The sequence below is a fragment of the Ischnura elegans genome, chromosome 9, assembly GCF_921293095.1.
Source record: "Ischnura elegans chromosome 9, ioIscEleg1.1, whole genome shotgun sequence".
Lineage (NCBI taxonomy): Eukaryota > Metazoa > Arthropoda > Insecta > Odonata > Coenagrionidae > Ischnura > Ischnura elegans.
Window position 1 is genome coordinate 42042852 of NC_060254.1, and position 16012 is coordinate 42058863.

The 16012-nt window shown below is 34.9% G+C and overlaps 1 protein-coding gene across 1 annotated transcript; it reads left to right on the forward strand.

Annotated features, from left to right (window-relative positions):
- Nucleotides 1–74: 74 nt before the first annotated feature.
- Nucleotides 75–14353, forward strand: LOC124165304 (uncharacterized protein C18orf63-like). The gene is made up of 12 exons (XM_046542656.1): nucleotides 75–335; nucleotides 424–605; nucleotides 689–824; nucleotides 927–1101; nucleotides 2443–2590; nucleotides 3229–3325; nucleotides 3436–3732; nucleotides 4820–4969; nucleotides 5963–6111; nucleotides 7351–8107; nucleotides 8758–8832; nucleotides 13599–14353. The coding sequence occupies exons 2-12, from the start codon at nucleotides 460–462 to the stop codon at nucleotides 13782–13784; spliced, it is 2316 nt and encodes a 771-aa protein (XP_046398612.1). The 5' UTR covers nucleotides 75–335; nucleotides 424–459; the 3' UTR covers nucleotides 13785–14353.
- Nucleotides 14354–16012: the final 1659 nt, after the last annotated feature.

Sequence of the window (16012 nt, forward strand, 5' to 3'; positions counted from 1 at the left end):
AATTTTGTAGAGGTTCATTACAGGGATAAATTTCTTAAAAAAATGATGTTAATGCCACTTTTTCACATTTACATAAATTTTGAAATGCAATATCTGGAATTACGGCCACTATTTAATCATTCAATCGGATTCTATCGTCTGTGTGCATGTTTGTTTTTACTGTGCGACGCTTGTATAGCGGGTTGCCGGCATTGCGTGCACTGGTGCGGTTCATGCGCGCGTAGTTTGACACAGTAACTAAGGTGGACATAAACCGCATAAACAATGGTATATCTATATGCGCATTTTAACACCTTCAAGTGTAGCTTTATTAGTTGGGACCTAAAGTGCGATCGGTCGGCATATTAATTTACTTGCTCCAAACCAAGTGAAGTTTCGATAAAGTGAGATTCATTGATGTTTCTTTTCCATGCCAATTTTTAGTTCAAGAAGGTTTTAATTTATATTTTGGGAACAATTATGGAGAGAGTGAAAAATGAGATACGTCGTATTTTATTGTTCGCACCTGTACCTTTAAAAGAAGACTTGCATTGTATTTTGGGAAATGTAGTTCAACCTAATCTCAATGATCACAATTCCTATAAACTAAAAATAATAAAATGCAGGTGACTGAATATTTTCCTTCCATTAATTGATGTGTATAGCAGATTTGATTGCCAAAGAAAATCTAACTATTCTCATATTATAGGATGTTAATATTTTCTGAGCCACAAATAATTGCATCACCAGTTCCTGGTATGGAATGTCAAATACATATGGTCATGTCAAAAGATTATTACAAGAGTGAACAGTTACTTCACCATTTAGAGAAAATTGGAATTCGTGTAAGTAACAAATAAAATAATCCATATTGTTATGATAGTGCGACTTTAAAATAAGTATTTTTGTGTTATTGCCCCAATATTGACTCATTTTGAACAATTTAGGCTGGAAGAAATGTTCAGGTTACAAATTCCATTTATGAAGCCTGTTTGCGGTATACTATTCTTGCACGCATTGCTCCACTATGGAATCAAATAGGATCCTATCTAGCAAGAGGGAGAGATTTTTTATCAATGAAGGCACCCCTACATGCCATTACCTTTGATGTTCTTATGACAGGTATACAAATTTTTCTTAAGACTGCATGTACGTATATTTATTAAAATAAATTGGTAAATTATATGAAAATGTCTATCAGGAGAAACCGCATGTGGCTTTGAGTATGTAATACCATTAAAAACTGTTAAAATCTAGAGATTAATTGTATCTAGCTCTACTCTTAATTCTGCTTCAAGTTAACCTTTTTATATTTTTTGTTCTCTTTTTCACTTTATTATCACTATTTCTAAGTACATAACCAATTTGTTGAGGATCCAATTTTACTCCTGGGCAACAATTCTTTTTTTCATTCTGGTTGGATCACATTATTTCAAATTATTATAGTCATAACAACTTTGTGTCCATCCCCATCCAGTGAAATTTCTTTTAACAGACTTCACTGGCCACACTGTGTCGGTTGGCTTATCAATGATGTAACCAACAATTTTAGAAGAAATAAATATGGGGGATCACAATATTCTTGACCTAAAATAAGTTAGTGAAAAGGAAGTATGTATAAAGAGTGAAAAGGAAGACAATGCTGTGACTAAATTTCACGAAAAAAGTTAAGTTAAATATTTTGCTTGTAATAAAAAAATAATTATATTATTAACTTTAAGAAGACCTCTCTCTCTATATAGGTATATATTTTTTTCAGTCATCCTTCACTTTCTTCAAATTTTAAAAATTCTGGTCAAGAGTTCTTGGCAACTGCCTGAAGTTATGATTTGATCGCGTAGTATTGCTCCTATTCCTTGTCCAGTGATCATTTGTAATACATATATCAATTATTATATTATGTAACTCCCTCTGTATGACTGTTACTTTATGGTCTTGCTAATAACATAGCCTTCAATCATTAGGTCACTTCTAAATGAGATAATCAATATAAAAACTTTATATAGAAACAATGATGTCTGATCTCAAATGTTTGAATAACTGTCAGAAGTGAGCACAAAAAACATGGCTTTATGCTCTAAAATGATTGAAATTGAAGGATAGAACTTAATGAAAAAATAGGAGAAATTCAACAAAAGACAAAATGGAAGTGCGAACGCTGAAAAATAATTGTGTCAAATATGGGCATTGGTCGCCCTACTTAGCAGTGAATGAGTTCATTACCCCATCTTCTTCTAATGGTTCACAGGAGACTTTTCTTTTCTCCTATTAGACTCCCTGATTTATCCCTTGGTCAATGCATTTGATCTTCATCATTCTTATGTAGAAAAATATAACATAAGTATTCTTATTAAATGTTTGCATTTGATTTTTTGGAAAATGATGTGAAATTATAATAAGGATGTCAGTATTGCCTGGCCTTTATTTTTTCAATTATACTATAACATTATCTCTGTTGTCTAGGGAAAGAGCTCAGCATGATTATATGGCCATATCGATTGATGATGTACCAAGTTTCACTTGAAGAACTGATAGAAGGGACCAAAGAAAATATCTCGCTGGACTCAGAAGTTGAGATCGATGGAGGGAAGTGGGTTTATGTATTACCTAGGTAAAAACAAAGTCTTCATTATGCTTCAATCATTTCTAATTCCATGTCCTTAGGGAAAATACTGTTTTTCACTGAATATAGGCCCCCTCTCATTTTGAGGCTTCAGGTTCGGGAAAAAAAATTTAAAATGCAAAAGAATATAGTCCCCCCCCTTTCCTTATTACATGGGCATTTTTGGAAAATATTATATTTGAAAGTCTGGTGGATTAAATGTTTTGGTATGCGTTCTGGTACCTTCAAATTTTGAAATCAAGCACTGCTCTGGTCACATTGCCGTCATACTGCATGTGCACATTCTATCATACTATACTGCCATGCAGAGACATGTCACAACAGTCCCATTACATATTTTTTTCACTCTTTTAATATTATCAGAATGTTGTATTAAATCCTCTGACACACTTTATTACTCTGTGTTTCCCAGACTATGTATTTTCCCCAGGGTTATTTTGAATAAAATTGTGAATTGATTGCTTCCACAATTTAAAAAAATAACCGTAAGTACCTATTTTGCATACCAAAATATATATAAAAGTCATGGCTTTGCATTTAGGAACATTTAATCAGCAACTTAAGTAAGAATAATTCCATTTTTGATAAGGAAATGGTGGGATTATTAAAAAAATTATCTCTTCTAGTCTGAACAAGGCCCAAGTACTAAGCATTTCCAGGAAATTCCAGAAATCTAGTGCATTCACTACTTACAAACAGCTAAAGAGGCATTGGAAAAATAATGTACGTATTCAATTTAATGATTTTTCAGTACTCGTGAGTAAACAATGTAAATGGGTTGCCTATTGCTTGATTGGGTCCTTATTTTCAATTCCAATCACTTTTTCATGAAGTATGGTTATCGTCTCCCTGAAGAGGAAGACTGTCCTTTCTATGTGACTGTTAGCTTTGGACAATATCGGCCAAAGTTAGGCCCTAATGGATGGTCAGGTAATGTGTATGTTTATCCAGGAATGTGTGTTTGCCAGTGCCCACCAGTTATTCTGAGATGCAGAGACCAAACAGAACCACTTCAAAGTTTCCTGAAGGAACTGTCCATCCGTATGCCACAGATTTGTGGCATACCATTCGCAGGTGATCAAGTGGAGCTGGGGTATGCTGTGCCTAAACTTTATGACAGCAGCTCCGATGTATGTACCTATCTTTTGTTTCTCACAGGGATAATATTATGTATATTTCTAAAAATAATGGTTACAAACCTGTAAAAAGCTTTGAACCGCTCAATCTGAAGCTAAATCATGAGTGAACCATGCCCATTAAACCCTCTGTCAGTTGTAAGCCTTCCTCTGCACATTTCCAAAAGCTAAATAAAAATGCAATTCAGGTGACACTTTGAAACCCATGCCTGAGTCTCACTCTGGCTCCATACCTTGCTATAATACCCTAAATCTGAGCCGCATTCAGGTCATATAGATTTTGCCTTTACACACATCCTTGGAAAGCAAGGGACTGCGACTGGATGCTTTGGAGAGGATGGAAATTTTAACAAGTATCCATTGTGATGGGCTGGTCATCAACAATTTTTTATACACGTCCCTATGTCCCCTTCTAGACCTTCCTCTCTTACATTGGTATACTCCCAATGAAGAGCATCAAGGCAAACAGCCTATCAATCAGTAACTATGAAGAAAATGTTTGTGTAACTATAAACAAGTCTGTGGAACTATTCAATTCTTTCAATATCGAATGTACCTGATGATGAAGATCTTCTTCAAAACCTATGATGCAGAAGAATAGCTGTAAATTAAACAAACATGGAGTAACAAAGTTATTATTATCACTTTCCATAATGATTAGAAATTCCACACTGTCTAGCCTGAAACAATGCACTTTCCCAGTTATTGGCTATACATATATTCATTTGTCCAGCTGAGGCTAATGCCTAGGCTCTCATGAACAAACTGGGGTCCACAGACTATCATCAGGGACTACTGCTTTAAAAGATTGCCCTTATCCTTTTCTACAAGAAACTTTTTGCTAATAACTTTTGACAAATGATTAGGCTTATATGAATATGTTATCTTTTCCCATGTACTTCTAAAGTGTCCATAAAATCAATTATCATATCTATGGGATGAATTTTTACCAGTTCTGGTAATCGAAAAATTGAAGTCTTTTGACATTCAATCAATGATGTTAAGAAACCTAATTTTAACACACAACTGAAGCTGGGAAAACTTTTAATTAGTTAAAATACTCTTTTGTTATATTCGGCAGGGCTCTGCATGTGAGAAGAAATATAACTTGAATGAATTTACAGCATCACATAAAATCTTGGAAGGTATTTTCCATGTTCCAGTAGAAAATCCAAGGTTTTTACCACAGTCCACATATCCTTCAGAAGAGCTCTTCTCCACAGCTAATTCAGTAAGATAACTACTTTTGTAGAATATTTTTTGTCAAAATATTAACCTAATTCAGGATTAATACTATGCATCCAAAGAAAAAGAAATTACTCATGAAATTCTCATAAGGTGGTGATACATAGTTAAATATCAATTTTTGAATTAATTATGCCATGACCCTTTTGTTGACCATTTCTTGCAGCCATAACTGGTTGCGCCACAATGGGAAATAGAAGATAATTCCATTCACTTTCTGGGAATTTTTATTTAACATGTAGTCCATCCACCTGTCTTTACTAGGATCTTAAAATTTACTATGTACATATCTATTAGGATATGGTCATTTCTCTCCTTTCATGTAAATGTATATGTATTAGCTGGGAGGTTGAGTGATACCCCTTGGAAGGATAAAGATTTTCAGGCTTGGAGTTATGAGGTAAACCCTTCATTCTCCAAACAACAGAGGATTTAGGGAGGAGTTGTGACATATTTATGATATGTCATACACAGAAGCCACACTGTGTGGAGGCCTCACAAGGGTCATAAAGAAAGAGGAACTAAGGATGCTTGGTCGCAAGGAAATACCATGGGAGGTCTCATTCTAGCTTTTGCCATGGCCCTATGAAGACATAAAAATGCTTCTAGGATATAAGGGCTAAGGGGGTATCTGCTCCTCCTCCCCAAGTTTGTTAGTGCTGATACATTGGAGTTGTAATGCGTCCATGAAGATGTGTGCTTGATTACTCAATGAAGATGTTTCCATACCATAGGCGCTCACATTGATGGTGCCAGGTGTGTACCTGAAGGACCAAATGTTTAGAAAGAAGTAAATATCACAGAAATTTGAGGAATTATAGTATTAATGTCTAGAATTTTGAAAGGGCATTGAGCAAATAAAACAATGTTAAATTAATCACAATCATTAAATTTGTGTTAATGAATTAATTCAATGAATATGTGCTGGTTGATAAATGAAGAAATAAAATGCAAAATAACCTTAATGTACATTTTTCAGGCTGCATCTGTCTTTGAGTGGAATCTTAAGCATATTTCCCCAAGCCATGTTAAATCCAAAGATGAAAGTGGATCACTGAATAACATGAGAAAAGACCAAAAAGCTACTGTTATTGTTAGTGATAAGCCATCAATGAATGAAAAGATAAGGTATTTCTAGATCAGTAGTATTTACTGAAAATAAAACTGAGCCAATGAAAAGTATTATTTCGTGGCTAACAATACACGGTTGATTCAGGCATTTATTCAAATAGTCAATTTCAAAATGACTTTATTTATGCTAGACACTCGATGATCCTATTTTACTTGGAAAAAGATACAAAGTGGCTTATGGACTTACATATGAATTAGTGATTAATTGAAATAAGTATACATATTTTGATTAATGAAATTTGCTTCATCATTCTATTAAATCACAAGGATCATTGCATGGTTGGATTAATAAATTGGTTCTATTTTGTTATCTGAGTTTCTTCTTATTGTCCACTTTCTTAGTTATGCTGGGCATTGAATTTAGTTTGCAAACCTAGGATAGTTTGCCAAGAACAGGCGTTATTAATGCCTGTATAGTTTTGTATAGCTATTTCTGTTCATTAGTTTTTTTCATTTCAAATAAGGAAAAGCAGCCAATGATGCAGGTGCTATGTGGTATAAATAAAACTTCAAGGGAGAATGAATATGGTAATCAATTGGTAGAGTAGTTCTTGAAAGAAACATGGAAAGGCTTTTGTACACGTTAAAGATTGACAACATGATTATATGGATTAAGTACATATAGTTATGTTATTTGTAATAGCCAAAAGAAAAATTTGAGAAGTAAAGAAGACATACCTCAAATTAAGTCTCAATCATGCTTTGAATTGAAGTTACCATTCTTTTCATAACAATATGTATGCATGTCAAACAATTAATGAGAAACTCGGAGATTGCAAAAAAAGAGGTGCTAGGGGACCACAAATCTAGCACAGCTCAAAAATCGAATGCTAGATAATACTTTTCTCCTGAGATAAAAAGTCTCCAAGTTGTCGAAATTTAATCTGTGCAAAAAACTGCCGAAAAAATATGAAATTATCATGTCGAGTGACTGAGATGTCACAACTGATAATAAACTCACGGTTAGTTACAGCAGGATTCAGGTTGAAGCATCTCCTCCATTACCTTTAAAAATGGATATTTCATACCAATTTTTGATACTTACATGTCATTGATACTTAGAAAAAAACTCATTCAGTTCTTAATAAAGTGCAAATGACCAAGGACTGATATTGGGATGAAAATCTATTTCAGATTAATTGGAATATTGAAAAAAATGCAGATGTTAAATTTTCAATACCATTTTTACTAACCACTTCCAAAATTTGAAAATGAAGTGCAAAATTAAATTTTCAGGCATGTACCAGTGTTTAAGAGCAAGACAAAACCAAATACCTATGGAGCCGGGTCATCAAATAGACAGAGTGAAAAAACAATAACAAATAGGAATACCAATACAATTCTCAGTGATTCTCAAGACAGAGCAAACCTGGATGTGAGAAATACAAAAAAAGAAGCGATTAACCGGAAGGAAAATGTGGTTGCTAAATCAAACCAAGCCAATATTCTCAATTTTAAAGTTTTGAAACAGAAAATAGATGATAATGGATCGAGAAGTGCTACTTTCATCTCATCCAAAGATAAGAGTCAATATCTATTAAAAGGACCCCAGAACATTCTTCCGAAATTATTGGGACATGGAAATATGGCATGCAGTGAAATCACAATAGGAAAAATGTCCACAGGGAACTATACCAAAGCAGCATTTCCTCATAATGTGAACAACCAGGACAGTCCAGAAAAATGTGGCATTGACAGCACCACGATATTAAATAAAGTTAAGTCTAATGTGAAAGCACAGCCGCTGTCTTCTGAGAAAAAGAAATGTAAACCAGCTTCCTCAGACAATGCCCATTATTTCACTATGGAATTTGGCCTTTGGGATGATGATAAAGGGACTAAAAACATAAATGGGCAAAGTGAATCCTTAATGAACCTGAAAGGCATGTTGAGCAATTCACCCATGGCATCTTCAGGAAGTATTGAACATTTTAAGAGAGCAATAACAGATGGAATATATCTAGAGGATCAAAGTAAATTACCCTCGAGTTTGGTAAGTTACACCTTAGACTCTATCATTATAATTTTTCTTAATCTATTTAAATTAATTTTCTCCAATCAATAGATGAATTAGGACATCTTCGTGACCAAAACTATAGAATTATTTATTAAAACTTTCATGGGTACTAATCATCGTATTTAAAAACTTTTTGGGATATGTCGCTATGTCAATTTCATCAACCGCAACCGGCATCAGATGGAAAATATTTAGGCCACCCAAAAATTGACAAGGTGATATATAAGTTTTTAATGAAATTACATATTTCAAATCATAATTATTTCACCCAAATGGACCCTCTGGAAGGAGTGGTAAAGGGGAATAAATAAGAGCATAAATCAGTAAAAGTGAATGCTTAATGATTTATAAAGCAAGTTGAGCCATGATGTATTCAGAGGAAAAGGACAGGAGGGAACAACACCGGTTGGTTTTAAGGGGGATCAAAAATATTACCCGCTTGTTAGTTATGGACAAGAAACTCAATCAAATCCATGGATTAGCGATTCAATCCTTCTCAATTCTATGTGAAAATTGATTTGCAGATTCAATTTAATCCCTGAATTTAAATTTTGATCACACACTAAAGATGGTAAAACATATTTTAAATTGGTTAATAAAACTTCTTATATTACTTAACATTTTAGGGCAACACTGAAGAAAAATGTGAAAGTAATTTGTTAAAGAAAAATACAACTTCACGAGGTCGCCCAGCTGTCCAGGTATGTTACATATCACAAACATAGAATCTAATTACATACTAGTACAAGCTATGAACTGTGGCTTCCTTAGATGCCAAAAATAAGGAAGTAAACACAATTCATATTGGTGTCTAGTTTTTTTAATAAAATGACAATGATAAGAACTAATAACCTGACTGTCTGTGCTTCAGTTGAAGTAAGTTAAGTCGGCACATCACAAAAAAAATTGGGGTCGGGGGACTTTCGATAGGGAGTACATGTCAGGGGGGTCAATTGGATGGGGTAAACTTAAGACTATCATTCAAATATTTCACAGGGGAGGGTTGAACAAACTCACTTCCCATGCTGACTACATCCTTGCCACACACAGAGATGAGGTTTAGTTACTCAGTAAATACTTGATAAATGATTGTTCAGATGGTCAATACAATGCTAGAATTTTAATAGGAAGAAATTTCCAGAAGCTATTTCAACCATAATCACAGCAATGTGAGCAAAATGCATGGCAAAATAAAAATATCATTAATAGTACCTTAGACTAATTTGAATCAATCAAATTTAGTTAAATCAGCTGAGAAAACAGGAATGGATGACTCGGTACAGAAAGGCACAGAGTACAATAGGAAGAAGAGAATAGATTCACCAAACATGAGATTGTCAGACAACCCTAAATATAGACAATATCACATAGAGAAGTTGTTATGGTATATTTAACCACTCATCTGGGTGTTTAATTTTCCCATGTCCATTCTACGGTGGGTATTTAATTTTACACCGAAATTTAAGTTTTATTTTTGCAGTAAGAAGATTAAGCACAAACGTTTCATTATTTTTTTCACTATAGTATTAATATTTTCAGTATTCGTTTGAAATGTTGAACATTTGTGGATTAAAAATTAATTTTAATGATAAACATTAATTGTTTAAAAAAGCTACAAAGGGTAAGACCAGAATTATTCGTACAAGTGATGAATAGATTCGCATAGAATGAATATTAACAATTTTTGTAAACATATTGGTAGCAGAATGTTTAGAAAAATGACAACAAGTAAATTACAATGTTCGAAAATTTTTCATATCAAGGGGCAACGTAGACAACCACACCTTACACACATTTTTTTACTCTTTCCTCTTCTATGGTAAAAATTTTTCAATGATTACAATACTTCATCTCTACTCAAAAAACACTTCACAATTTACATTAATATCAAATAAACGCTAAAAACAATGAAACTGTTTGAAGTATAAACGAAGAAAAATGAAATTATAAATAAATGGTGCGGTAAATCATGACCATTGCTTCAAATTAGCTCCGCATCTATTTTTATAGTGCATATGTCTTAAAAAAGAACATTTATTTAAAAATTCAATGAATATATATTTTTAGAAATCACTTTGAACATGATATAATCTGAAGCATGGAGCAGGGCACAAGCCAACAGAACAATCTGAACACCAATATTTTGTTTCCTTCCTTTTCCCCTCTTTGAAGCACACAACACATCTTTTTGTGGGGCACTTTTTGGTTGTTGGGGGAACAGCATCAGGAAAATGTCTCTCGGTAAGGCGAGAAGGCTTAGGGGATTTAGATGGCCTTCCCTGGGGTGCTTGGGCGTCTACTCCATACTTTGCTATTAGAATTTCAGCAAGCGAGATTAGAAAATCTTTTCGACTCAATTTTCCCTTGTTCTTTTTGTAAATCGCATAGGCATTCAACATTGCCATGTCCAACAAGGGCCGAAAATTTTTTTGATAGTATTTCTTTGGTCGATTTCTGGCAATTTTGTACATATTCATGAGTCCATCGCTTCTATCAACGCCTCCCATGTTTTTGTTATAGTCTTGTACCGCAATTGGTTTCACCACTTTTTTACCCCATTTTTCAGTTTCGGACATTTCAGTTCCATGAAACGTGCTCACCATTATCACGTCTCTTTTGTCCTTCCATTTCATCACCATCTGTTTCCCACGAAATGCCGCCACCATTTCTCCTTTCTTCAATTTGGCAGATTTTACGGATTGAGGAAACTCCTTTCTATTTGACACCATCGTCCCAACCACATCCGTTCTATTCTCGGATAACTTGTCCACTAATCTAGGGCTAGTGTACCAATTGTCTAAATATATAGTATGCCCCTTACCTAGAAGCTCATCGGATAAATCAAGTACGATCCTGGCAGTGACATTTTCTCCTTCATATTTGTCAGAATACATTGTGTCCTTTCCCGTATGAATCAAAAAATTCCATATGTAGCCTGACTCACTTTCACAAAGCACAAAAAATTTTATACCAAATTTACTCCGCTTTGATGGAATGTACTGCTTCCAAGAGAGTCTACCCTTCCACATCAGAAGAGATTCATCAACAACAATAGCCTGATTGGGCGAGTAAATTGATGAAAATTTATTTTTCAAGTACTGTAGCACTGGTTCAATTTTAAAAAATTTTCTATTGCTTACATCAGCATTGAAAGTTTTATTGTCCACAAAATGTAAAAATTTCAGAAGGAGAAGGAACCGTTTTTCACTAAAAACTTTAGAAAAAAAGGGAGTTGCGATGCTTTCTCTTTTAGTAAAGTACATCGCATAATCAGGTTTCAGTACAATACCCTGTAGAATAAAAACTCCTAGCAACACTCTTATTTCATTCACAGTTGTCTCAACCCAACTCCGTGCCCTAGATCGCGGCTTCAGGTTAACATTTGCCACAAGGAATTGCTGAGCATAAATATTTGTCTGCTCCATTATTATCGAGCACAGATTCTCATCCACAAATAATTCAAAGCATTTTAGGATGTCATCCTCAACCTCAACATCCACATTCAATTCAGATTTACCTGAGAAACTGAACTTCTCTCGCACTACCTCTCGTTCACTCCAAACGTAAGGATACCCAGGTTGATTGGTAACCTCCTCTTCCAAAAGATCGTCGTCTTCATCACTCTCGCTATCACTAATATCAGTGTTTACGTAATCGTCATCCAAATACTCAGAGGCACTATCATCTTCGCTCTCTTCTAAAATGTTTATAATTTCTTCTGCACTTGGTTCAGATCGTTTTCTTTTACTAGATGAAGCCATATTAGAATATGTGAGCAAACCTTATGGAAATTATTCTTATTCTGGAAGCGAGAGCACTTCAAAACATTTATCGAAAAACTCACTAATTATTCACACAAGAAATCCCCAAAACCGCGAAACACTTTCCACTCCGAAGCTCAAAGGAAAACTGAGGACAACTTAGGTAGCTAAAAATATCAAAATCAGTTACTCCGCTCACATAGAATAATCGAGCAGACTGCGAAGGATTACAAGGGTAAAGAAACAATAATGTCTTTAGAAAAAAAACACACTGCAGAGTAGAGAAGAGTACGAAATAAATGAGTCTTTCTTGTGGCTTATGCCGTCGACATAGCATACAATTTACTTGCCAAGGAAAGAGGCAGCATTTGTATAAATGTAAAAGATCTCTAACACGCTCCTTGCCGCCGTATTTTCGACCAATTCACCCACTGCGGCGCCGCTTCAGTCATTATGACCGACGCAGAGGAGACTTATCTAGAGAGAAGGCTGGATTACAATACATAGTCTCTCCGTTTGAAAACTTCATTCTCAGATGGTTGCACTTGCCAGCTAATCGTGTTCATACCACTTTGTAGTTTATCCTGTTATACGGTATGCTACAAGCGGCGAAAAAAGTTACTTCCTTCGATCATATCAACCGAAAAGGCGTGAAGAGAATGGGATCGGTAATTATGACCTAAGCAGCACGGAGCGTTTACAAATAGCAAAGCTTTCAATAAAATACATAGAGGAGAGTAAAAATAATAGATACATTGGCAAGAAAATCGGAGAAAATAAAGGTATAAAAATACGTCAAGGGGCAATTAGAATGCAACCCGCAATGCAGCGACAGAGCTATGCTTCGAGACGCATAAGTACATAAAAAAAAGGTCTTACGTATCATCTACCGGGCAGAAAGTGACCTCAATGAAGCCTTCTACGAGTTGCAGTAGGTGTGTAATGGAATATCACAACTAACCCATTGCAAATGAACATTAAATCGGCGTGGCGTATATATACGGCATACCCACTGAGGGTTACACCTCTCATGACGAATATATACGGCATACCCAGGTGAGTGGTTAAAAGGAAGAAAATCAAATTTTTGAATTCGCATTTCAGAAGAGTTAAAAGTGTTTTTATGAAACTAAAGAAAAAATAAAAATTCTTGCAACAGGATTATTATCACGCTAACTAAAAGACTTTTTAAGGCTTTGAAACCACAGAAAAAAATAGATATTTTGGAATATGGAAATCCTAGCTTGAGAGTGTTATGAAAATAATCTCAGGGAAAATTCAAACAAATAATACACATAATAAATTAAAAATACATTTCATCCCAAGATCAAAGTATCAGAAAAGAACTCATTTCCATAGAAAATCACATGTCAAAGACAACTTTGTTTTGTGCCTTAAATATTCAAAGCTAAGCAGCAGAGTTTGGTACAGAGAAATGATTGCAATTTTTTATTAAAGTATCCTTATAATTAAAAGATAATAAAAATGAAAGACAAGTAATCTATGAATGCTATATTATTCACATGAAAAAATTAGTATTAAATCATTAAAGATGTTATTTAAGCAGATTTTTTAAAATGTACATATGTACCATTAATTTTTGCATGGTAAGTATAAGTCAAAATCCATAGCCTGCAGATCATACAGCCTTCATTTAGCTGGATTCTGCAGTACTTTGTTGCTGATAACAGAACTTTCATTCATAGGTTGGGGTAGATGTGGAAACCCTAGCCAAAGAGGGTATGCTGAGTAAAGCCAACACTACAACACTCATATGTTGGTTAAGATCTAGAGGAGTGACTTGCAGAGTAAAAGATAAGAAATCTGATCTGATCAACTCTGTTGAAATGTTTTTAGGCTTAAATCAGAAAAATAATACCCCATTGCCTTGAAATGTATCAGGGGTGAATTATCACTTATATCAGGGCCACCTGCAAATATGTCCAACAAGTTCCTTACTCTCGTATGGAGTTTGATTAAAACCAATGAACTTCCTCTAGGTCCTTACGTGATAAGTTGTTGAGTTTTATTGTTTGAGTAATTGTTAAGATAAGCCTTAAGTTTAGCACAGGTTTTATCAACTATAATTTCATTTCCAATGTTAATCCATTCTCAGGAGAACATTAATTGTTTAAAAAGTAGCAATAAGCTATTTTATACACAATTGTATTATGAATAAAGTGGAACTATAATAAAAACCTTGTAAATTATTCTTTAGATGATAAAAATGCATACATGAATTGATAACCAAATTCTGGAAAGAAAACTCATTTCAAAGCTTTGTAAAAGGGAGGTTGCCATGATTTGCAGGTTGCCTGCCAATATGTATACTCTAAAATATAGCATAACCTCATTCACTCTAAGGCCAGCATTGGAATCAATGTAAGCAATATTCAAACTTCAGATGAGGGTGAACATGAGGATTTTTTCAATACAATTTGTTAGAAGATTGGAACCAATGATTGAACTCAACAATTCAGTGCATCGATTAAGGATGGTCGGATCGGATACCTCTGATCCAAATATCCGCGGATATTGCCCTTCATCAGATACAGTGGATCCAAAGTCATGGAAGACATCAGATCTGGATCCGAAATTTTAAATAATAGATTCAGCTAATGTAATGCCCCATAAGGGTGGAAAGAGTTCCAATTCTCTCTTCGAATGCACTGTCGCATGCGATTCTTGTCCTACTTATGAAACGTTTTGTTTGAGAGCTCTAGCAGAGGTTACGTAGCAGAATTGCAGCCATGGAAATAAAATATGCCGTGAAAATAAAATGGAAAGGCAAAATACGATTGGCATATAGTGTGACTCTTCCCAAGAGATTGAACAATCATCTGGGGAATCTCAGCATCGTAGGATAATAACCACGTCAAAAGTAAAAACGTCGCAGATTTCAGAAAACCACCCTCTGCTATCCATCAGCCAATGCCTCTGTTGTGTTTTTTTATTTCCGAAAATCGCACGGACCATAAATCATTGTCTTCTAAGGAAAATAATAAATTATACGAGAACAATTGAAGCGTGATTCATCCCTACCCCATCTCACCAACTGACCTTTTATGGCCTAGCTGCTTCAATTCTCTGTTTCTAGATGACAAATGCTAAGTGAGTTACTTTCTGGACCCAAAGATGTCTCGATAGCATTGACAATTAAGACAACATGCACAAGATTTAAAAAAGAATTAGACCGAACGCCATGTGTTCATGACAATATTTTTATTTATTTTTCAGCTCTAATTGATTACCACTAAGTTTTCGATTTATAATTAGACTATACTAATATGCAACAATGTCCAAACAGCACAGTTGTCAAAGAAACAAGCGCAGTACTAACCCCTGAAACAAGTAGAGACGGATTGGAAACACCAACTGAATATATTATGTAGCGCACCCGGCTTTGCTTTGAAGGCAACGATGTCACTGAAGCAAGATTCGACTTGTTCGTCCTTGACTCCCTCATTTGTGACTCTTTGCTTGAAATACGGAGGGAGCGTGCTCCTTCCCCCCACCTCTCCTTTACGCGCTTCTGCTGCCCACCCCTTCCTCATGCTGAGCGGTCGATCACCTTGTCGCACGTGATGCTAATGCTGTTTTAAATACTGTTAATTGTGTTGCTGATTGTGCAGTTCAATTTAATTAAATGATATACTGATAGAAATGTCTTTCATTGTGTAGAAAAATTTCTATTGAAATAAGGAAAACCAATGTATGCCATGTGCGTGCACTGTGGCGTGAAATTATCGCGAGGAAGTGCTTAATCCACCTCATTGTAACTGAAGCATTTTTGGGTGAAACACAAGTTGGTATGCAATGAGAAAGTGACAAAATTTGGGCGAAACGTGCTTGAGGAAAATTTGAATTCAGACGATGGCAGTGGGGTAGCCAGGAATTTTGTTAGGAGGGGTACAAAATCAGGGGGGAAAAGTTTTAAACAACACGGTTCAAAGTAGAGGGTTTCAAACTAATATAAACACCCTTCATATTAGAAAAAAAACTTCATTTTTCAAATAAATCCATTGTTGCTTGAAATACAGAGAGAGCACGCTCCTTCCCCCCCACCTCTCCTTTGTCAGTTGCAATTTACTTTAACGATATACTGATAAAAATGTCTTTC

Coding starts and splice junctions, on each gene's coding strand:
- LOC124165304 (XM_046542656.1), top strand. CDS start 460: ATGGAGAGAGTGAAAAATGAGATACGTCGTATTTTATTGTTCGCACCT. Junction 3,326..3,435: donor AGAGGCATTGGAAAAATAAT/GTACGTATTCAA, acceptor TTTTTCATGAAG/TATGGTTATCGTCTCCCTGA. Junction 3,733..4,819: donor TTTATGACAGCAGCTCCGAT/GTATGTACCTAT, acceptor TATATTCGGCAG/GGCTCTGCATGTGAGAAGAA.